The sequence below is a fragment of the Xyrauchen texanus genome, chromosome 23 (assembly GCF_025860055.1).
Source record: "Xyrauchen texanus isolate HMW12.3.18 chromosome 23, RBS_HiC_50CHRs, whole genome shotgun sequence".
Taxonomy (NCBI): domain Eukaryota; kingdom Metazoa; phylum Chordata; class Actinopteri; order Cypriniformes; family Catostomidae; genus Xyrauchen; species Xyrauchen texanus.
In genome coordinates this window covers 34,821,615-34,847,066 of record NC_068298.1, presented here as the reverse complement: position 1 = coordinate 34,847,066, position 25,452 = coordinate 34,821,615, and the positions used below count along the sequence as shown (strand labels likewise).

Genomic DNA, 25,452 nt, shown 5'->3' with positions numbered 1-25,452 from the left:
TTAAGTAAATTCAACTTATGGTCATTTTATGACAACTACAAGATCAACCTAAAGGTGACTTTCCATGAAACAGTTATTAACAGTAAAACAACATCAATAATACTGAAAAGAGTTGAAATCTATGATTTTGTAATAACAACTAATTCAATGCTCAAATAAGTATGTTTTGACCAAAAGAATTTGCTTAATTTATTCAAACGCAAGGGCTTGTGGGTATTACTCACAACCCCAGTTCTGTACTTGATTGTTTGAGTTAGTAGTACTTAAAATCATAATTTTATAAGTTTTAATGCTAAAGAAGTTTAAGGAAATCATGATTATTAATTTAATTTATTTATTACACGGCTCTCTGGAATACACAGTTCTGATTTGTCAATGGTGCCAACTAGTGGTCTGATATTGCTCAGTAACAACGTCCACGTACCTCATCCAGGTACTTGAGAACTATCTTTCCTGCTTCTTGGATCGCATGCATTCTCTACAAGTTAATAAAATAATTTAAACTCAAATCAATGTTTCATGTGCATTTATTTGTTTATTTGGCAAGTAGTCTGTGGAGTCACAGTCACAACAGAACTCAAACCGAAGGTGGATTTCACGCAAATCAATATTTTATGTCATGAATGTTTATTTGGTTATTAGTTATGTAATAAGCAGGCTAATGTACAGTCAGCCGGTTGTTATCGTAAAATAAACCCCTACAGGCTCATTATCACCCTTTCATAACTCTCTAAGTTCACCATCAAATGTTTATTTTGTGTTGAACATGTTGAAAATTAAGTAAAGATAATTTTTTTTAAATTATTTATAAACATGTACATTTCTGAGTGGAAGCTATTTATTTTTAAACGTTTTGGTTGTTGAACCAACAAATTGTTGTTGTTTTCAGCATTTTACATTGTAATCTACACAGTGTAACGTTGCTGGAAACTGGCAGACGAAGAGACGATATTGAAGTGATGAACCCAAGAGCAATTTATTTTATAAACATGGAATCCAAAAACCCTGACTAAAACGTGATCAAAACAAAACATGAACATGAACGACTTGACTAAAATTGACTTGATATTACTTGACTATAGACTTGATATAACATGACTTGAATTAACTTGAACATAGACTACGTTACACTAAACAATACCTGACACTAGACAATGGCAAACATGAGTGCTTATATACACAGAGAGAACTATAAACAAGATTACAAGATTAATAAACTAAAACCAATGGTAAACTGGAACTGATAATAATCAATGAAAACAAGACACATGACAAGATCACATGAGGGAACAGGAAATAAACTTGAAAATAAAAGACATGAAAAAACATGAACAAAACACATAAACATGACACACAGATTCTCATCTGAAATATTCAGTTAGTTTCAATCTCTTTATTATTAGCTGTGCAGAGATTATTTCAATGTGCAGGTCTGTGTGTGTGTTTTAAGGTTTTCATTAAACTATTGACAAACCGGTTCTCGCCTCCTCCTTTCCCTTAATTCACTGTCATGTCATTTGAAACATGTATGATTTTTATTTTTCCATAAAATGCTAAATACTGTATGCAAGTGTAGCCTGGATATACTGCAAAATACATTCTGTATCCATGAGGGTTTTCAAAGGTGAGTAGATGATGACAGAATTTCCATTTTTAGGAGAACTATCCCTTGACAAATAAGCCTCTACTCACATCTTGGCTCATTGTATATCATATCTTGTTTCAGGGGAAGTGTCAGTTTAGCAGCCGTGCTTACGTCAGCCTGGGTAAGAGACTTTGAACCCTTTTGCTCTTTCTGCAGCCGTATGCCACTGACTTCTGCGTCTGCATATTCCATGAATGTGCATTTTATGCTGCTCCAGGGGCCTGAGACCATGAACAGTTCCGAATCATGGACAGCACACACTGTGCCAAAGAAAATAATCCCTGGCGCAGAAAGAGTATTAGCCAAACGCTCTTGCGCAAGCAGAGAAGACTGGTAAATCTTTAAAAACAAACACAAGCCTGACACTGACAGCTCTGTTGTCTGAAGGGTCACAATATCTTTTGTAGCTCTGAAATGCTCTAAATACTGTGTTGACCTTTAGCAGATAACATTCCCTTATTTTTAATTTGGCACTAGTAAGAATTCTGTTGACAATGTTGAATGAGAAAAAGCCATTTCTTTTTACCGTGCAAATATCATGTACAATTACTATACATGATATCATGTAATTAGGGAAGTAAAGGGAGTGTCATTTTAATTATTGCTTGGCCAATCTTTAACCAAATGCTAATATTTGCTGATTTTGAAAATGCAATCAAATAGGATCAAACAGTTCAAACTTGTAAATATTCTCTATATTAAGCAGTTAATCTGTAAACATATGCTTTGTTATTTATTTATTTTATATGCTGATTTCTTATATTTATATTAGGGCTGTCAATTTAATTAATTTCCTTCTACGGTATGCTGATAAATGAATAGAATGAACGCAATTAATCACATACAGTACATCATTATTTGACAAGAAAGGACCCCAAATAAAAACGATGTAATATATAATGATAAAAATAATTATGTATAAAATTCTGTTATATAATAATGAACATAAACATACTGCAAAATAATTAAAATACATTACATTATTACTTATTAGTCGGTTGCAGATGGTATTAAAAGGAGGGGAATACTTATTCTAAAGAGCATTTAACTGGATCTGTGTAGTGCAGGATGAGTCATCAATATTTTTTGGCCAGTTTTCCAGAAATGCAGTACATTTTAAATGTATCTTTCTACTAAAAGTTATTTTGGTAACTTTGGTAACTAGGAGTAGGAGTACACTAGCATAGAGGTGGATTCAAAGCTAAAAGACATGGACCAAAAGCCAAAAAACTTGGGATCAAGGGGTCTTTATATTACACATACTTCATAAGTTCAGTGCTAGCTAGTTCCCAGTGAAAAAGTATAAGGGAGTGTTATTAATGGTTAATGTGGTGCTATAAATAGTGTGTGTGTGTGTGTGTGTGTGTGTGTGTGTCCAACATGATCACACGAGAATTCAACATGTTTTTTCCAAAAGTTCTGGTACACTAGGATCAGCTACAGACTCGATGACAAGTGGCATCTTCTCCATCCATCCATCCATCCATCTTCAACCGCTTATCCGAAGTCGGGTCACGGGGGCAGCTGCTCCAGCAGGGGGCCCCAAACTTCCCTATCCCGAGCCACATTAACCAGCTCTGACTGGGGGACCCCGAGGCGTTCCCAGGCCAGTTTGGAGATGTAATCTCTCCACCTAATCCTGGGTCTTCCCCGAGGCCTCCTCCCAGCTGGACGTGCCTGAAACACCTCCCTAGGGAGGCGGCCAGGGGGCATCCTTACCAGATGCCCAAACCACCTCAACTGACTCCTTTCAACGCAAAGGAGCAGCGGCTCTACTTCGAGCTCCTCACGGATGACTGAGCTCCTCACCCTATCTCTAAGGTAGAAGCCCGCCACCCTTCTGAGGAAGCCCATTTTGGCCGCTTGTACTCGCGACCTAGTTCTTTCGGTCATGACCCAGCCTTCATGACCATAGGTGAGGGTAGGAACAAAAATTGACCGGTAGATCGAGAGATTTGCCTTTCGGCTCAGCTCTCTTTTCGTGACAACAGTGCGATAGAGCGAGTGCAATACCGCCCCTGCTGCCCCGATTCTCCAGCCAACCTCCCGCTCCATTGTCCCCTCACTCGTGAACAAGACCCCGAGGTACTTGAACTCCTTCACTTGGGGCAATACCTCCTTCCCTACCTGGAGTACGCACTCCATCGGTTTCCTGCTGAGAACCATGGCATCTTCTATCAGACATTTTTGCATTGGCTCCAATGTGTTTAGCTTCTCATGTGGCATGACTAGAAGTGCATTGCATCAGCAGCCTAAACACATTTTCATAATAAGTGACGAGCAAGATTTTGAGGTTGGATTTTTCCCTCTAACATTACATTTTACTCCACTAATGGTTAGGTTTATGTTTGGGTTGGGGCATACAGTTTATAAATTATGCATTTTTCTTCACTGTTCAGTCTCTGCTGTTTTCTGCTCACCATCCTCCCTATGCTGTGCACAGCTGTCGTCATGCATTCGCTGTGGGCCTGGACGTTTGCCTGCACTGATCTGCAGCTGTACAGCCTCTGTTGTGGCCATATTCTTTCCACAGTGTTCTTCCCCATACTCATTCTTCTCCACAAAGCTCTTAAGTTCATCTTCCTCCTCACCTCCCTGCTTGCCAAAATCTTCCACATGCATCTGTAAAGCTACCCTAAAACACAAACAGATGTCCCTCAACAAATTGGATGCATCTCTGCTTCTCATTAACTCTTACAAGGTTGGCTGGATTACAGTGTTTGGCCTCAGCATTCACAGCTCTGCCAAACACAGGAGGAACACAGGAATCACGGGCGGAGGTGGACTGCTTGGCATATCCCAGTGATTGCAAGATCTAGAGTTTTATCCTAATATCACCGTTCCTGGAGATTTGAGAAAGCCCTAATACTAAGTGTTAAACTTCTTTTCGTACTACGGACATGATTGATTCCTCAAATCGTACAGCTTGTTGAGGAGTGCTGTGCTATAACTTTTCTAAGCAATCAGAGTTACAATTTTCTCCTGGTAGATGATAAAACAACCTAAAAAAAATCCTCTAGTTTCACATTGAAGGAGGCACTCCTTGATGAGACAAGCGGCTTATTTTGGGTTTGTTTTTCCAGACCAGGTTGCTTGTTTCTCTTGTGAGATCTGGCAACACTGCGATTGGTATTTCTCCCACCCATTAGCACAGAGTAAACTAATAAAACAAAATCTTATTTTGTTTTTATTTTATTTTGTTAAAGACTAAATTCAATTTGATGGAATTTTGGTTTTGAAATTAAAATGCGTAAATCTTAAAATTATTATTTTTTTTAACAGTGTCTCTAACCCAAAACCCATCAGGGACAGGGTAACACATGATACTAAAATAATGCATTTAACATTAACGAAACAAATAAAATGTAACATAAAACACCCCCACATACTGTACATAACAGACATCAAAAATAAGAAGAAACATACACATTTGAAAATTATAATGAAAAGTAATGGGTCATGCAGGGACTTCTGACTCCGCTTCGCGTCGTGCCTAACAACGCCCTTCAGCCGTTATTCACGATACAGCACAGCCTCTCGTACCTTATTGCTTACTTTCAACATACATGGTGAGGTAAGTTAACCAGGCAGGTGACAGTTTTTACTGTAGCATTTATTGTCCGTGTTTATATATAATATAATTTTTAACAAAATATTATTGGATTACAGTAATGAGAATCTAATGAGAATCATTGTTAAGAATAAAAATAAATGACATAAAAACCCTCATAATTACAATGTCCGTCCACGTTACGGTAATAAGAATGAGAAAAATGTTTTGCGTGCCTTCTTTCTTTACAATAAATGAAACTTGGTTTGATAAACTTCGATTTGTATAACACAATGAAATTCACTAATTTTTAAGAGTGGCTTAGGCCTTACGTGTCCCAATATTCAGGAAGCACTATGTATAACTGGCACACTTATTTGCATTATAATTTTTGGACCGGTTTGTCAGGCTCTGAGTTTCATTTAACTGCCCGATGCTCTGTATCTCTGCCATTGTGGTCACAACAACCCTGTTGGATTGCATTCCTCTGAGCAGCCTTAAACCACCTTGGAAATCAGACAGGACATGTGTATTAGAGGGCTCGGTGTTCCGGAACATGACAGCCAAGTGGCACTTTGTTTTCGGCATCAGACGTAGCCTAAGGTCAACTCGCTCGCTACACAAGAAAGAGAAATCCCTCCTCACAAACTATTTATATGTTTTAAGATCGCTGACATTATCATAAATGTCAAGAAAACGTAAACACAGAATAAAGGAATAGTCTTTATTTATTCACCCTCATGTCGTTCCCAATCCGTATGAATTTCTATCTTCGATGGAACACAAAAGGAGACATTTTAAAGAATGCACCAGTCACTCTTTTTGTTACTGAGATTTCAAGCTTCAAAAAGGATGTAAAAGCATTCTAAAAGTATCTAAAAACATTGTCCATTGAAATGGGGTGCTATATTCCAGAACTTTTGAAGTCATATGATACTGAACTTTGTCCTTATGACCCTGTTAACATTAAAGGGATAGTTCAACCAAAGATTTACTCACCCTCATTATATCCCATGTGTGAATGTCATTTACTTTTCCAGAACACATTTGAAGAAAAATAGAAAAATATCTTAGCTCAGTAGGTCCTTAAAATGCAATAAATGGAGATTGCTCTTTTGAAGCTCCAAAAATCACAGAGAGTCAACATAAACGTCATCCATGCAACTCCAGCGGTTAAATGATTGTCTTCTAAAGTTATACGATCGATTTTGGTGTGAAACTTTTTTTTTTTTTTTTTTTAAGTACCTTTTAACTATAACCCAATGCTTCAGGATATGTGAAGTGTTGGGTATATATGAAGCGTCCTCATTTAAAGGCGCACTCAGGAATTTTATCCTCATTTCAAATGTTTTACTCCTAAAGAATTGAATTGTAATTTGGAAGCATATGTGTAAAATCATGACCGCTCACATGTGATGAGGACTTTATGTGTAACCTTATAAAAGCGGTTTTATTCTACATGGAGAGGGTCCGCTCATGGGGGCTGCCACTGTATGATCACATGACCAGCTGAACACTTTAGTCTCAGTAACCGCCTTGTTATGTTAACTATTCTGTTTGCATGATGCTGCATCCACACCGCTAGGGGATGACTCATTCAAAAAATGACAGAGTACACCTTTAAACATGGGAGTGTCAAACAATTCGCAATTTATGCAGTTATTAATTTATATACACTTTATTTGGGATCTTAGTAAATCGGTGTATTATTATGTAGTTTCTTTAATCAACTTGTCACCTTTAGCTTGTTCACAGGAGAAAGCAGCATGATACTTGTTGTGCAAATGAATTTAAATAGAATTTAAAATGTTTCTCCTCAGGTTTACACATAAAAAAGAAACAAAATCCACTTAATACAAAGTAAATTGTTTACAAATAGAATATTTTTAGATAATAATATTATTTATTTATTTGCAATGGCAATATTAAAGCCAATTATTTAATTTTACAAACAAGATGTTGTACTTCTAATGTGAACACACACAGCTGCCTTCATATTTTAGGAAGTGGGCACCTTGAAAGAGATCATGAAATTTGGGGGTCCTTGCACTCAAAAAGCTTAAAAACCTCTGAGAGAACATAAAGGGTTTTGTTAGGCTATGAATGCACTCAAACCAGTTAACTCTTTTGGCTATGACTATATTCATTTGTGTATGCCTGACTGGTTTTATAAAATGGACACAAAGTTTCTTTGTGGATATTCGTTTTAAGTCCCAGAATGTTGCTATGCACTAAAAATCAAGACATAAAATATCTCTTATGCATATAAATGTAGGGAGACGTGTAATTTTCCTATGATAAAGATTATGCTTTCTTGCATCCTGCATGAGGGAAAAACAAAAACAAAAAACAGGTTAAACCAGAGCATGAAAATCTAAACTACTTATTTAGCTGCTATTGTATTTTGACTATTTACCATGTTCAGATTACAGATATTACTGTCAGCTATTTGTACCATAATCACTGTACAGTATATTTATATTTCATTCAACTTACAGTAAAGCATATACCAATGTAGGCTATTTTACATTCCATAATATACATTATTAACATATATTGTATACTGTATGTGTAAATTAGTTTCATAGTTCATTTATTCTAGTTCCAGTTGTTCTTCATCTTCATTGTTTATTTCACATATATGCTATATGTTTTTCTAATTACCAGTTCCTTCTTCCTAATTTCAATTTTATAATTTTTTTATTATTGACATTTGCGGTTTGGTTTGTACAGAGTTAACTTTTCATACCTGCATTTAGAATCTTTTAGCTAGAACCAGGTCACTAGAGCAGTAAAATCTACTAAGACAAATGTTGATATTGGCTTGATAAAGCCTTGTCTGAATGTTTACACTAGGTTTAAAAGTTAGAAGTTTGATGGCTATTCAGACACTACAGGAACACAAACAACCTGCTAGCTGAAGAGCACCTCAAGTAGATCAACGGCCTTTGGTGGGATTGTTTACATTTGAATTTTTGACAGTTGGACTTGGAATTAATTAGCTTTTCGTTGGCTTGTTTGAAGTCTATGTTTCTTCCCAATTTTTGATCATCCGCTGTGCAAATACCACAAGTCCGCTCAGTTAATCAAGACACAGCACACTAGTCAGCGCACAGAACAGTCTGTAGGTCAGTGCTGAGTTGGGTGGATGTAGTTTGAAAGCTAGTCTAGGTTTAAGGATTTTTATGAAGTTTGTAGAATAACCGTATTCATCAAGCCAACATAATAGACATCCTAATGGAGAAGGACTTTCCACAATTTAGAATAAGAGTAAAGCAAATGAAACAATACAGGAGTTTGGGTGTATGAGAATTACATTTTCAATCAACCAACCTAACTATCTACCTGTCCATCCATCCATCCATCTGAATTAACCATTAGCTGGAGGTTAGGTAATAGTTAACTGGTTTGAGTGCATGGGAAGTTAAAATGGCCAATTGGCTCTCTTGTGAGCATTAGTCCTGCTGAAAAGGCCATGGAACATGATGATTGCCTTTAGCTAAACAGGTCATGTTACTGTCTTTAATTTCAAAACACAGTGAAGACAAGATCCAATCAAATTATTTCAATTATGCTCATTGATCACTGCATTACTTTGAAGAAACCCAGGGACAGAGGAGTCAAAATGAAACACACACAAACACACGTAGTCTAAACAAACTTAGAGAACACAGGTCAAACAAAATGTTGGGGGAAAAAAAAAAAACTTGAAACTCAAGTATGTGCTGTTCTCAAACAAAGACCATTGTCCAAACCTGACCTAAGAAAAACAAAAGATCGTTTGTCAAAACATTAGGTTTGACTTGAATGAAGAGACAGCATTAGCACTAATCCCCTGGTTTGCGAGTGCTGTGCCGTGCAGAGAGGTAGTACTCTTTCTGGTGCAAGAGAGGTTTTATTAGTCATGGGAGAGTTTTGAAGCTGGAAAGAAAATGTATGGGTCTTTTGGATTGTTCAGCACATAGGAAAAAAAAAAAATCCCTCGCCTTTGGCTGTGCGACTTACATATTCTGTACATGGGTAGCTAGTCAACATCTTGAAAAGCACTTGAGCAAACAGCTGACATACATTCATTTACTTGGCCAGCACTTCATCACCTTACAGAGCTGAAAGGCATTTTTGGTTTCTACTGACAGGTTTTACAATCATAATCAAACTTGTTTTCTTTGTTAAAATGAAGAATTTAAAAAGCAGACCAACACACAAAAGAAAAAGAAAATACAAGAATCATCAAGTCAGTCAAGAAAATGTCTCAATGGCTTTCTGTTTCCATTACAATGGAGAGCTGGGATATACTTGTGCCCTTATGCATTTGGCATATATCTGAGAATTTCACTATGCAATAAATAACAACAACAGAGAACAGAACAAACCAGAAACCTTAACCTGAAAAGTGCTGCATTTGATTTGTTAGATAAAATATACAGCAAAGATATTAAAGGAATAGTTCACCAAAAAAAAAATACAAATTCTGTCATCATTTACTCACCCTCCCATCATCGAAATCCATATTTAACCGGACTTTTTTTTTTTCTTCTGTGGAACACAAAAGGTATAATTCTGAAGAATGTACTAGTTTTCTTTCCCCACACAACTACAAAAAAAGCCACGACTTATATGCTTACATTTCAGTCTATTCCTCACAGATCTATAAAATGGCTCCAGAAGATTTATATATTAATTACATGATTCGTATGGAAACTTTTAAGGTGCTTTTGCATCTGTTTGGAGGTCTGAAAGCTCCAGTCCCCATTTATAATTGCATGAGAAAAACACCATCATTTTGTGTTCTATAGGAGAAAGAAAGTCGTACAGGTTTGGAAAAAAAAAATAAGGATGAGTAAATGATAACAGAATTCTAAATTCTTTTTAACACCAAAAAGAAGGGGTCATTTCTTGCCACTTAAGATATAATAATGCATGACTGCCACTTTGGTGCTTCAGTAAACAGGATATTGGTTCATTTTGTTTTAAAAACTCTTGGAAGAAGGCGGCTTTTTAAAGTACATATACCTGGTACAGAAATGGAATAAACAAATATGAAAAGAGGAAAAAAAAAAAAAAGTGACAGGCCAAAAATGGCAGTTTGCTGGTACATGATCATAGACACACCTAAAAAAAAATCCTCAGCCTTTAATTGGCATTCGTCTCAATTTGTTTTGCATTGCAGATTAGCAGAATCACTCCATCAAACATTCACTTTTGAAGACACAAACTATGATTCTAGAGAAATAAATAATTCCATACACCGCAACTCACATTGTTTACATGTCCCACCAAAAGAACATTTGCATCAGCAATTTGTATGCTACTTTTGTCAAATGGCTCAAGAGACATTCTTTTCTCAGAAGCATCAAAGACCCTCATTTGTCTCTTTTTAACTGGGGTTCGGACCCCTGTTTTCACCATCAAATATGCAAAGTTGGCAAAAATTGCTACACTTTTAAATAATATATATATATATATATATTAGACATTGTGTCTACAGCCAGCCTTGCCATTTCACTGTTTTTTGTTGGTATAAACTCAGGAAATCATGGTTTTCCTACATCCACTGTGATTTTGGTGAATAGCTGGTCTTTTTCCACATTAAGAATCTTATAAGACAGTGAACTGATTCCATCTTGTCCCATTGTTTGCCTTGTGTGAGCTATTTGGTCAAACCTGTTACAAGAAAGGACATAATTAACATTCCACAAAGGATAGTGTGCGTTAATAAATAACCTCTAACAGATGTAACTGAAAACATTATAATCCATTTATTTAAATTAACCATCCATTATTTAAAACCAGTAACCGTTGTGAAAAAAATATCATTTAAAAAATATGTTATATTTATTTTAAAATTAGAAAAATTTAACTGATAAGGAAAACTGCATATAATATCAAGACTTATTTTCATAAATGTATCTTTTTGAACAGCATTTTGTCTTGTGGCACTGTTGTCGTCACTATACAAGCTTAAAAGAGTGAAAAAAAAAAAAAGCAAATATACTTGTATACAATACACAGTGCATTACATCTGAAAAGAACCGTTAAAAAAAAAAATATAAATATCTTATGTGGAGATCCTTGTCAGGTATATTTATCTTGTTTTTAAGAATGTCTAGATTTTAATATAATTTTTTTTTAAATGGAAAATAAGAATATATTTTAGGCCACATTCCCATTAATCCATTTAATTTTGAAAACATATTTTTATTAAGCTTCCTAACATCATAGTTTTCCAAAGTTCGTAGTTGTAGAGAGCGTTTTTGAAAGTGTCACATTTGATGTAAAATAACTATAATTTTTTTGTTTTGTCTTTTTGCCATACAGTTCCATCTTTGAACATGGCAACAGGGATGTATATTAACCTTTGAGAATATCAGGCTGCTTAAACATTTACTTTAAGCTTTGAACAGCGGGCAGTGTTTATAGGAGAGAGCTGTGATACGTTCAGGTACCTCTGAGGATTGGGGTCGTTTAGTTTGTCCCGACCGTGACGAATCATTCTACACCTCCCAATCATCCCATCAGGCCTTGATATGGACATCCCTTTGATGCTAATCCTGTGAAAACATGTGGCAAATTTTAGTCCCTGAAACATCCATAAATAGCATGTCTAGTTCAAAGTGTAGTGGTCACATCAACTGACAGTGAAATGATGTTGAAGCAATCAAAGTGGTTGTAATAAAGCTTAACAAGTGAAGACAACTATGTTTTGTCGCTGCAACAGCAGGGTCTTGTGGATGGTTGCCAGGGAGTTGCTATGAGGTCACTAAAGTCTTTCAAAGGGTTTTTTTCCCCCAAAGTTGCTATGTGGTTGCTAGGGTGTTCTGGGTGGTTGCAATTAGAGGTAGACTAACATATTGATTTTACCGATTAATTGGTGCCGATAGTTGCTTTTTGGAACTATCAGTTATCTTCAAAAATCTATCCATTCTTCAGTTTTCAACAGTTAGAATGGCTTGATTTGGGATTTGCTGTAATTTTTCAAAAATTACTATATTCATCTATATTTTTATCCTCATTTCAATGCATATTTTGTATTTATAATTGAGCGAAGTCTCTGTCATTTCAAAATAACAGTCCCTTCTGTGTTTTGGGCATGTTTGTTGTTAAACGTCACGCATTATGCATCATATCTTCATTTTTTCTGGCTATTATTGGGATATTGGTTGAATTAACAGCATCTGGGATTTGTATTCATTAATCGACCATTACCACCACCTTAGTTATCAATAGGGCTGCACGATTATGACAAAAATCATAATTGTTGATTATTTCCATTGATAAAGTAATTGCGATTAATTTGATTAATATAATTTACATTAAATACTTATTTTGGGCGGATCAACTGCATGTCGTATTCTTTTAGCCAGGTACACATCCAAAACAAGCCGACAACTGTATTCCTAAATGACTTTGATGTTTTAGGCATCAGTAGACTAATTACTTAAACTGTCAACTTTACATTGGCTCACTTTGAAGCATAAACAAAGCCGTTATTAAAATCTACACAGACATAATGCGAGCAATGGACATCTCTCTAATCGGTTAAAATTATCAACAACTGAAAAAACATATGTTAAAAATTCAATGAAAAAATTTGACCTAACATGGGTAAACCCTTAGACTGCTATAATTGATACTTTTCACGATTACTTAATTGAGGCAGCTGTAACTGTAATCTCGATTATTTATTTGATTAATTGTTCAGCCCTAGTTATTGGCAAAACCCACTATCGGTCGACCTCTACTTGCTAGGAAGAGCCCAGCCCAGTCTGAAATTCTGGTCCCTAAATACAGCCCTAGATAAGTTGTTTGTTCAAATCCCTAGCCGGTTACCACATGTGCTCTGACACATTGAGCTATGGTACTTATGGGAGAAAGTTTGAGTCTTGCTTGCAACATTTGCTGATACTTTTCACCCCCTTTATCTCTCTACAGTTTCCTGTGCTGTCTCTACTCTTCTTTAAATAAAACAAATACATGAAAAACAAGACAAACAAAACCTTACAATAATTGGCTTCAGCCTGCATTTACAAACACTACTGAGAAGCTATAGATAAGAGGTTTCTCGTTATCTCTCTACTGCAAACACAAAACCAGCCTCGGTAAATAAGGAGTTCTCAAACACTAAAACTTGTGCTGGGCATTTCATTATTAGCTTTACTCTTTCAGCGTGAACAATGCCATAAAAGGTGTGATCTGTATCAAGTGTTGAGCTTTTCATTGTGCAATACCATGCTGACAGCACAGCAACAGGATGTGCGAGGCTCTAAATTGACCCCTCAACAGAATTAATGTATCCATTTCATGTTTGCTGGGTCAGATGTTTACTTGGTTAACTGCAACATAAGCCAGACAAGAGCTGGGCTCTAGAGTGAAAACACATTAAACTGTACCCTTCAGGATTTGACAACCCTGGAGAGGCAATGCCGGGGCAGTCTACGTCAGCTCAACGTCAGGAGGACGCAAGGGAGGGGGAAGTCTTGGCTTCCCCAGCCCATAGAGGATTCCCTGTAGGGGATTTACATCTGGAGCGCACGTGAGAGCAAACACTTAGGCACACCTTCGACCAGGTGAAAGTGATTGATGGTCAACACCTCCAGCCGGATACTGCACTCTCATACCCATATATTTCAATGATTATGGATCGGTTGTATCAAGTGACACAGGACACTCAGACAAAGGCAGAAACAACCCAAATGTTAGTACTGAAGAGGCGTCGGGAAATGCTATTCAAGACGGCTCATCATAATCCGATGGTGGGTCACTTAGGGCTGGAACAAACAATGAACCGTCTGATGGCCCATTTCTATTGGCTGGGCATTTATAGGGCTGTTCGCAGGTGGTGTGCGTCATGCTGTGAATGTCAGCTGGTGAATCCGGCAGCCACCCCAAAAGCACCATTGCGCCCCTTTCTGTTGATCGAGGTCCCCTTCAAAAGAATTGGTATGGACCTCGTCGGGCCATTAGAATGGATGGCATGCGGGCATCACTTTGTGTTGGTTCTGGTGGACTATGCAACACGATATCCGGAAGCAGAGTGCGGAGGCACTCTTCAGAATTATCTCCCGAGTGGGTATTCCACTACATTCATGTCACACACAATCTGTATGTTTGATAACTATGGTGGTAAAAAAAAAAAAATCTATTCGTTCCAGCATTTACCGCTCTCAAATGGATGGCTTGGTCGAACGATTTAATCAAACCCTAAAGAACATGATACACAAGTTTGTGCACAATGACGCACGGAATAGGGACAAGTGGCTCGAGTCCCTATTATTTGCCGTGCAAGCCTCCACAGGATTTTCACCATTTTAATTACTCTATGGACGTTCTGTGTGGATAATAGAAAAGTCAATGCGGTGTCTAAATTTGATCCATACCAGATGCCTAGGATTGATGAACTGCTCAAACGGTTTGGCACGCTTGCTTTTATTCGACACTGGATTTGACAACGCGATATTGACAGATCCCCTTAACTCCCAGGTACCTTTAAAAAAAAAAAAAAAAGTTTTCCACACCCTTCGTATCACACCATATCATGACCCTTCCGTTTGGTTTGTTTGGGGCCCCGGTGAAATTTCTGCCAATGTGGATGACATCATTATTTACAGTAACCATTGGCAGCAGCACCTGCAGCATCTGAGGGCTGTCCTGAGGTCACTGAGAAAGGCAGGACTCACAAACCCAAAGTAGTTTGCAATTGGGCTGGTGTAGTTACGGTAACTGGGCTTTAGGCTGGGTAATATGTAAAAACTATTTTAACAATAAAATATCCCAATATCTGATAACATCGTCAACTCCCCTGATGAGGGTCAGTGAATGTTTTGAAACACGAAAAACCTAAAAGACATTCCTAATTTAAATTGGACTTTAAACTAAACGAATAAAGCAATAAAATAATGGATCCAAAAAAAAAAAAAAAAAAAAAAAAAGAGGAGGAGTGACACGCTGTGGAGCAGAGGGGGGGCAGGGCCAGGCTAGAATGTTGCACGCCTGGTCCCCAAATCGGCCTGATGAGGCACCCGAGGGATAAAGGCGGCCGGTGACGATGGTTCGAGAGAGAGAATTACAGGCATGTCCGTCATGTGTGTTTATTTATTTATGCTTTCATTAAATTATTATTTATGTTGACAAGCCGGTTCTCGCCGCCTCCTTGCCCATCCTTTGACTGTGTTACACACGCGTTGGATGTGTAGGTCTGTTTATGTGAATATTTTGGTGTAACTGAAAAGTGCTTTAGAAATAAAAGAGCAGAGAAGGTGGAAATTTGTTGGCTCCTGCTTCCTCATTTCTGGAGTCAAGAACGGATTACATAGTCTAAATTACAATTTTAGAAAAAGTGGATAACTTTGAGTAACGAAACCAAAACTCTTTTGCATACACCAAAACTTATGTAATTCCACATAGTGTCTACCAATTTCTTTGCACTTTAGTTCAGATTTTCAAACATTTTAGTTAGTTTTAGCAAATATTGAGTTAAAATTCAGCAATGTTGTGTACAGCTTATTTTCTATCATAGACTTTTAATATACGCCATCAATCGGCCATAAGCCACCTTTATCTCTAGATATCGGTATTGGCATTAGCCATTAAAAAAAAAAAATCTATTTCAGCAGACCACTACTCTAAAATGAAAAAAATCTTCGAACCTGTTAAAGATGTCATCATCTTCTCCTCCCCAGCCCCAGTAGTTGTTCGGGAAGCCATTGATATTGAGATACTGTTCCTTGCTCAGAGATGACACACCTCCAAAGAACGTTGCGTACGGCAACCTGTAGGTGAGAGACAGAGATAGATATACAATGAGGAAAGGTAGTGTGTGGTAGTTGCTATGGTTTGGTGCAGAAGAATTACCCCACAGGGAAATGACTAACCTTATCCATACGGAGCACTGGCAGTGGACTGAATTTAAACCCAAAATACATCAGCTGGCTAACTGTGAGCATTTGCTCTTGTGTAGGAAACAAAGGCCATACATATACTGCAAAGTTTTGGGAGTTATTTGCTGAAGTGAACACCCAAAGGTATCATACGGTGTGTGTAGGGAATAAGGAAGTTGCTCAGACTGCACAAACTCATGATGGCTGATTTAGTGACAACCATAGCAATATTTTGGTATCTCATGACTGCATGGAATAAAAGTCCATCGTGAGGACACAAACTGAAATATTCAAATTAAAATGCTTTTAATGCTTAACGAATCACAGTTTTTACATAACCAGCTCAAGACAAACGGTGCCCATGTTTGAAATTAAGGAGTAAACATAATATCCTGCATCAGGTTATGGCTTGATCTTTTCTGACTTTCTACTGCATGGTAATTCTTGAAAATTACACCCAGATGCTTTTGAAGTTCTGAGGGGGAAAAAGCCGCCCGGCTCCAACAGCCTGTACTAACAGTGATAAGACCTGTATGTTAAAACATATGTTAAAAAGACAGACACACAACTGCTTCAGTGTGTGTGGCTTTAAAATTACAACGTTATTGGAGATCATTTCCTCATACACTGCAAATACAAAAGGACACATGTGAAAGCCCAAACACATCATGCTCAAATTACACGCAGAGCGCTGCTCAATTAGGATTGTGTGTGTGTGTGTGTGTGTGTGTGCGTGTGTGTGTGTGTGTGTGCGTGCGCTTGTGCACGAGTTCGTTGGAAAAAGCTGCCTCTAAGAGCTACAGTTTCACCTTAGACAGACAGTTGATCTCTCAATGGGGCCTTATCTGACTCACGTGTGAGTGTAGTCACAAGAATATTCCCATCTGATAAAATGGTCTGAGTGATTACACTTATTTCAAGCGGTATTATTACCATAACATCTAAGGTCCAACAAATGTGAAAATATTGGATAGTATTTTTTAAATGACTTAAGGCTAATATAAGTACATGGGTCATTGACAAATTAGGTTTTCAGAGGTGATAAAAATTTGAAATCTTTCAAAAATCTAGTTTAAAACTAGTCACGTAATAGAAATGTAATTTTTGAATCCATGTTGGCTTAACATTTGTTTTTTTTAAAACATTTATAGCATTTTCTACAAAAAATAAAATAAAACATATGACTAAAAATGTCATAATTTTTTTTCAAATGTGTTTTTTTTTGTGCCTTTAAATCAGCTTTTTCCTCTCATTCGGCTGAACAAAGAAAAATTACATTATTAGCCAAAAGCTTTCATTGGATGAAAATTCGGTGCATAGACTTTACAGTCTTTTGTGATTTTTATATAGATTTGACAAAGTGATTTCTAGCCAATCTGTAAATTTTTTTTAGATTACATTTTAGCTAGAATATTTTTTTAACTTGCTTTGCTAACTAGGAGGTAAAAAATACAGTATATTCACTATAACATTTCAATGATGTCAAAAATATATATATATAAATAAAAAAGGTAAAAAAAATAAATAAAAAAAAACCCTTTTTCAGTAATGCACTTCAAAAAAAAAGTATAAAAGCATAAATGTAAAGCTCAAAAAGCATGATAAAGAAATCAGTAAAAATAAGTTTACTCTGAGCTGTAAAGTTGTCTATATAATTATTTTGAGGCCACAGTTGCCATGGTAACGGTCCAAAAACATTCCTATAAGCAACTACGTTGATATTATAGATAAACCTTCAAAATTACATACACACTGCATTTACAATAAAGTACTTCGGTGGTACCATGGTCCAATAATTGTATCAGATGGTTAATACCATAGTACTGAATGATTAGCATATTCATGTACCATATTATTGACAAGATCTACAAAAAAAAAAAAAAAAAATATATGTAATACCGTTCTACTTTAGCAAGTATACATTTTTTTCACCCATAAATACATAGCCTATATTAGCACATTCTGATAGCTGAAAATATCTCATTAAACCAGGATATGAGACAACAGTCAACAAGCACCACATATACCTGAAGCCAAACTTGTCCATCGATACAGACAGATGCCTGGGCTGACTGAAGCACTTGTAGATGTTGCGATCATCCATGGGAATGAGATCAACATCACTGAAGACAAAACATTGGTAGTCGTACTCCTTCAGAGCCTCTGCATAACCGATGTTGAGGAGTTTGGCACGATTGAACGCATCATCTCCATCCTGCCAGTGAGGAGAGAGGAAGTCTTAGAAGATAAAAGAAATGTGATAAAATATCTATGAAACAGGATCCTTATTTGAGCCTTCCAGCCATAAATGTTCAGAGAGACATTCTGAACAAATATGAAGCGTTTCACAGCAATAAGGAAGTTGCTTAAGAAATCATTTTCACTGGGTGTACATACACACCTCACTTTATTTTATTCTATTTGTAAAGCAATATAGATTTTTTATAAGTTTACAAAATATACAATATGACTAGCCTTCATACTGGTATTGGGGAGCACACTTTCGGTATGTTGAAGAGATGATTCAGGTCTTGATCACAGAGAAGGCATGATGTTGTACAACTGCCATCAAAAACAACATTCTGAAAGCTACACTGTATGAAGAAGATCCTGAGAAAGATTCCAAGAGTCTTTCCTCAGGCTTGGGGTCTCTCGTCTCGGTCGAGCTATCCAGGGAATTTTACAAATCAGCATCTGCCTCCAACTCGAAAATGAGCATCAGTCATTCAAAAGGACACACGGAACAACTCCAAATGGACTTTCCACAACTTGTATTCATTTATCAACAGATTCATAACAGATTGAACAGTAGTCAGATCCAAGGTTCAGATTGTCCAATTAAACTCAGTTTCAATTCAATTCAGTGGTGCACATATCCAGATAATCACATCAGTTTGTTCATTTAGCTTCCTTCGTGAATTTGCTTGATAAGTTGCTTTCTTAACCACTTCGATGAATCTTTCTTACTTGTTAGCTTTTGTTGGATTTTATTAGCTTTTGTTAGATTTTGATAGGTTGATAACTTTAAAGACACAAAAAATGAACACTAGCATTACTATTAACATTTACTTAAATATAGACAAAATACTAAGTGAATAAAATGTTCTTATGCACAACGGTCTCAACATTCACTTAGTTCTAAGTCCAAGAATAATACACATGGAGTTAACAAACGGAAACAATTTGTGCTCACAATTCACTGTTACTTAGTGTAAACACACATGAACAATATGTACATTACCTCCAAACGCTAATGTTTCACAATAGGAGTCAATTTATTTCTAAATAGTCCATGATTGTCTTCAAATAGCACAGATTAGAGAGATTATCAACCCTTTCCCAACGAGTGTTAGAACCTAACTTTGCGTTTTGTAAACGCAATCAAAGCCAGTTGGTGTTACCAACAAGCAGGTAGCAATTCTGATGTAATGCGCGTGTGTGTGAGAGAGAGAGAGAGAGAGACATATTTTAAGCCATTATGACATACAATATTTTGACATTTTACACATTTAGTTCAGCTCAAATGGATTAACCTTGAGAAAATGTCCTGATATTTGAGAATCAAAATTATAATTTTTTTTTTTAAATACTTTTAATAAAAAAAAAAATAAACATCTCTTTTCAGGACACTGTATTTTAAAGATAGTTTTGTAAAAATCTAAATAACATTACAGATCTTTATTGTAAAGGATTTAAACATGGCTGTGTCTCGTTTGGAAGGTTGCGTCCTCCGGAGGTCGCATTTGTCGGCCCCATACATCATCGAGGCCGTCTCGTTTCATAAGAGAGGACACTTTGAATGCAGCCTTCAAATGCGACATTCTATCACGGGAATTCGGAGGATGCCTGAGGTGTATTCTTAATGTGCATTCACAACCCATATTTTGCTTCCAGTAAATGCATCTTTTATAAAGTTTTTTTCAATATGGTTTTCCCAAAAACAAATTCATAAAACACTTTTTGCAATACAAAATTTAGCTATTTTTGTCACTGGATTTGCCATCCATATGGAAATGAGGTCAGGATTTAAGAGACAGAAAGACCAAGGAAAAAAACAGAAAACAAGAAAACGTCAAAGAAAACAGATAATCAAGAGGCCAACGTTACCATTTGTCAGACGCAGCCAGGGAAGTGAACCGTGATTGGCCAGAGAAAGAGCAAGCAGACGCCTCACCTTTTCCTGTGTGCAAGGGCCTCTGATGCACATAAAAGGGGTTTGATTTGGGACAGGAGGAGGGGAAGAAATGTAGGATGGAAGGGAATAAAAATGCAAGGTGCAGAAAAAAGGGGTAGGAAAGAGAATAAGAGAAAAATTAGAAAGAACGATTGCGCATATACATTGAGAAAACCATCTGAAAGACCACAGAGAGTCAGTTGACATGACAAAGCTTTATGATAAGCGCATTATGATGTTTTAGCGCAAAACCGCACTTAATGATAAACATTCGTCTTTTCCTTTCTTTGGAAGATTACCAAACCATAACTGACTGTTAGAAATGGATCTGATGAAGACCTCTGCTCTTTGCGAGTCTCCAGTTAAAGACAGGGTTCCCACAGATTTTGACCCAATGAATTTCCATGATTTTCCAGTCATTTCTGACTACTAGATTTGTGTGTGTGTGTGTGTGTGTGTGTGTGTGTGTATGTGTATAAATCACTGGAGTGACATTTCTGGCATATTAAATAAAAATCTAGGAACATTCTCATTGTAGGAAAAATGTTACTGCACAAAATCATTGTCATCGATATTTTTGGTCTGTTTTCTTGGAAGAGAATGACTGAGATTTTTTTAATATGTATATCTGCTAAAAGTTAATTCTGTCAGCTATTATGGGAACACCATCAGATAGATGACCTCAAAGCTAACAGACATGGACTCCCCTCAATTCGTGGGGTATTTTAGATGACTATTCCAAGTCTGGAAAATACAAATTTTACAAACCAGATTGTTCCACTATATAATGGACAGTTACTGAATGAATTTGATTAATACAAATATGTCATCTGCAGGGTCAGAAATGAATGGGGGCTTGGGGCAAAAATGCCAATAAAAATGACAGAAATATCCCCAAAAATCAAAATACGAGAGCAAAAAATGCCCTTGTAATGCACTCTAGTTTTTAAATACTTTAAGTGTAAGAGCATTCTCAATCTTGAGAATTTCTATTAATGAACTGATAATACGTACCCATAAGAGTTCCTTAATTTCTGACGCTGGTCATCTGGTAAAGTTTTATATTTTAAGTCTTGGAAAATAGAAAACGCTTGTCAGAATAATGACGGCAGGGCAACGTTTGCTGAAACCGGATTGGTCAGAAGAGCTTTTAAGGCAGGTCTTAGCAAAGGGTCAATTGCTAACAGAATATCACAATATAGTCATTTTAGCTAGTAATAAATAAAAATTGGATGAGTACAATGAATACAAAACAAAGGGAGTAGACAATGTAAATTAAAGGAGTGAGAGATGTTACAAAGGCTGGCTTAAGGGCAACTTGTTATAACCAGTGTCAAACAAGGCAAAACTTGCTCGAACAAGTGAATCAGTGTTGCGTGAGAAAAACACCTCAGCAGCAGGTCTTGAATTTCCCAGACAGTTTACTTTTAAACAGACTAGAGCATTTATTTGAGGTCAATCAGGCTCTGATGCTTGCAAAACTATCATAAAGCCTTATCGTGGACCATAATTTCCAATCAACTGACATTAATAAACAAAGCTTATGGCACATTGAATATCAATTATCTAAATAATTGAAGCAGTGTGGTTAAGTTCACCCCACCTAACTGAGGCGTTCCAGCTTCAAAAAGGACACAAAAGCAACATTAAAGTATAAATAGTCCATATGACCTGTGTGCCATGTTCCAAGTCTTCCAAAGCCACACGAAAGCTTTGTGTGAGAAACAAACAAATTTAAGTTTTAATTCACTGAAAATCTTGACATCCATCCTAGTTCTCTTTGGTGTGTTAATGAGAGAAGTAGCGATGTCCGAATTTTTTGGTCAGATTTTTGGGATGAATGGATTGCTGCTCCAGCTCACAAAACAAATTCATCAAGTTCGACTCATTGACTCCAGTCGCAGTGGTTAACAGCTCAATGAAGGGGAAGATTCAGTGAATAACTATAGAAATTTCAGTGTTTTCCTCACATAAAGCAGACATATGACTTTAGAAGACTTTGAACATAGCACACAAGAAAATTTTACCACTTTCATGGTTTTTGAAGCTGGAAAGCTTCAGTCCCCATTCACAGTAACTGCATGGAAATTAACAACCAGCACATTCTACAGAATTTCTCCTTTAGAGTTCCACAGAAGAAATAAAGACATGCATGTTCGGAATGGCACGAGTGGAAGTAAATAATGACGGAAGTGTCATTTTTGTGTAAATTATTCCTTTAAGAGGATTACACGCACAGAAATGTACCTTCTCAACCAGTGTGTGACTGCAGATAAAGGATTTGCAACACCTACGTCAAAGATCACAACATTCTGTTTTACTGCACCACTGGTGGAAAGACAAACCTGGATGATGATGTAAATTCCGTAGTCCAGTTGCTGGTTCTGTAGGATGGGATGCATGTAATAGAGCCAAAACTTTAGGTGCTCATCACGGTTCCTGAAGGGAATGATCATGGCCACCTTTTGCTGGGCAATGCAGTCTTGGGGTTTAAATCGCCCACCGGGCTGCAATGCTGGGTTCTGCTCCCTCACCAGGTCCAGGGTGACTAGGTCAGAGAACTCAATGCGAAGTGGACCCACTAGAGAAAGAAAGACACTAGCAAATCTATAAACAATGACATACAATACAAATGTAAAAAAAAAAAAAAAAAAAGTTTCAGTGGATATTCGGGGGAAACATTTAATTTATCAAATAGCTAACCTGTTCTGACATGTTTTCATTCTTCAACTTAAGGCTGCACAATTAAGTTTAAAATTCAAGCTGCCACAATGAACCAATCATGAAAAGTGTAAATTATAGCATTCTATTTAGGTGTACTATGGAAGAAGATTCAGTGTGCCATTTTTATATATAAAAATATACACACACATATTTCACAATTTCTTAATTGACAAATTTCATGATTTATTTAAAGAATAAATTTATTTATTGATCGCAGAGTTAATAATTTTTCCACGGAGAACAATTAATAAATCTTTCTATTGTGACACGCAGGTCTACTCTAAGGATTATGGCAAGTCAAGACAAATGAATGAGCATGCATAGATAATGTGAAATCTACTACAGCAACACAAAATTTACACAAAGGATGAACGTTAACATCTACGGTCTCAACAGCTGCAAAAACATGCATTTGTTTTTGGAATCTGGTTCCTGGGAAAACAAAGTGACAGGTCATATTACTTATAACAACCACCATTTTCACCGAAACACTGAACTGCTGAATCATACTGCAAAAATGTATTGTGATATATTCATTATAAAGAGACTTAAGATTCTATTTAAAAAGCAAACAAAATCAGCTATCACACAGATAACTGGGTGAATCTCAAAAACTGTCAAGAACATATCCAGTTCATATTTGCCCCAAATATCAAAGGGGAAAAATTATATTTAGCATAAAAAGAAGCCTGTCATTCTTAATTGTGATGAAAATTATCATGATACAAAAAAAAAAAATAAATAAATAACTTGAAGATCCTAAAATTGCCATCATTTTCTTTAAACAAAAATGAATTTGTTTTTTGTCTTTGCGAGATTCCCCCCATCTAAATAGACATGTAAAATAGAAAGTCAAAATATAAAAAATAAAAAAAAACCACTTATGATATAGAAGACTGGTTAAGAAACCCTTCAAAATAACTTTCAATAACTAACATTATGATATATGTTTCACTGCTCATGTACAATCACACTGTTAGAAATGTCATAAAACTTCATACATCTCTATAAAATCATATTTTAAACGTACATTAAATACGGATCTATGAAGCATAATTTTTTAAAGGAATAGTTCACCCTAAAAATAATTTTTTTTTTCCATTTTTTCACCCTCATGCCATCCCAGAGGATGAGTAAATGATGAGAATTTTCATTTTTTGATGAACTGTCCCTTTAATGAGGGTTACTATAAAGTGTCAAGGACATACCAATTGAGTAATAATACAGTGCAGTACAACAAACCAATAAATTAAGTTTATGCAATTACCATAATTTCGACATAAACGGGTTATTTTTAAACAGGTTTCTACAGACCAGCTCCATTTGCACAAATTATGAACTTTAAAACAGCAGCTCACCCAGATTTGGTGGATTGTCAGGACAGGTTTCCAGCTTTCTCTCCGTCTCAGTGTCATTAGACACAGAAGGCGGCTTGGTTTCCTCTGTAGTGACCCCCTGCTCGGTCAGTTTTCTGTGGATCTGGTGGTTTTGCAGGTTTGTGGTTTTCAAGGTTTGACTTGAATCTGCATTTCTGATATAGTATACGAGAACGACAGAGATGTGCAGGAAACACAGCAGCACCACCAGAGCGCAAATCTTGTCCATAAAACTGAAAGCATTTCCAGATGCATAGCGCATTTTACAAATCAAGGATAGGGCTAATTTTAAAAGTCGAAAAACGATAGCTCTATATCTATAATGTCGCTGGATTAATTATTATTTACAGTCTAAACCAGTCACTACCTATGTATTTCCAATTTGCTATGCTTTCATGGAACATTAATAATTAAATAACTAAATTACAGGTTCAAAACCCGTCATAAACGGTTTGAATTATAACATAAAATTTTGCAACATCTAATAAAAAAAGTTATTTAGATTATTTGTACTAATATAAACGTCTCAACCAAGATCACTAAATCGTAAATTATTCAGTTAATAACATGAAACAATCCCAAAACTGAAGTTTGTACACTATTCTTCGTTCAGTGTTGATCGGGGGTGTCTTCTTGACTTGAACGCGTCATTTCCAAATCCACCATGAAAGTTTACATAATTAATCTTCGTGTTTTGGCGACCCGAGGTGAAATGATCGAGGATGGCGAAAGGTTTCCAGCCCAGTGCTTACTATCTGTAACGGTGTGCGAGTTGAGCGCTGCTTGTGCTCGCATATATGAGAGTCTCTGATCTGTACACACTCTGCGCAAGGATTTACTGTCCATTATGATTTATAGATCAGCGTCTGAGCGCAGGCTAACGTGCAACTGCGTCATCATATGAAGCCAGCTTCAATGGGAAGAAACATGGTCAAGATTTTCAAAATAAAAGCCTCCTTTTAGTTCACAATTCGAATCAGTTTAGTGCAAGGAATAGTGCAAATATTGGGAAAAATCTGTAACTGACAACGATGCTTATATGCGAGGATATACACCCATCAGCCACAACATTAAAACCACGTGCCCAATACAGTGTAGGTCCCCCT

At 36.5% G+C, this 25,452-nt stretch overlaps 1 protein-coding gene across 1 annotated transcript; it reads right to left on the bottom strand.

Moving 5' to 3' along the window:
* Positions 1-6,740: 6,740 nt before the first annotated feature.
* LOC127617063 (beta-1,4-galactosyltransferase 1-like) lies at positions 6,741-25,160 on the bottom strand. Its single transcript, XM_052088937.1, has 6 exons — positions 24,329-25,160; positions 22,592-22,827; positions 18,100-18,287; positions 15,842-15,964; positions 11,642-11,746; positions 6,741-10,859 (listed from the first exon to the last, which is right to left on the bottom strand). The coding sequence occupies exons 1-6, from the start codon at positions 24,606-24,608 to the stop codon at positions 10,730-10,732; spliced, it is 1,062 nt and encodes a 353-aa protein (XP_051944897.1). The 5' UTR covers positions 24,609-25,160; the 3' UTR covers positions 6,741-10,729.
* Between the last annotated feature and the right edge of the window lie 292 nt (positions 25,161-25,452).

What these genes read in the sequence shown, in the direction of transcription:
- LOC127617063 (XM_052088937.1), bottom strand. Translation starts at nt 24,608, where the DNA reads ATGCGCTATGCATCTGGAAATGCTTTCAGTTTTATGGACAAGATTTGC. An exon ending in ATGGACAAGTTTGGCTTCAG is followed by an intron (nt 15,965 to 18,099) that starts GTATATGTGGTG and finishes TCTCACCTACAG; the next exon opens with GTTGCCGTACGCAACGTTCT. An exon ending in AACGACCCCAATCCTCAGAG is followed by an intron (nt 10,860 to 11,641) that starts GTACCTGAACGT and finishes TTCTTGTAACAG; the next exon opens with GTTTGACCAAATAGCTCACA.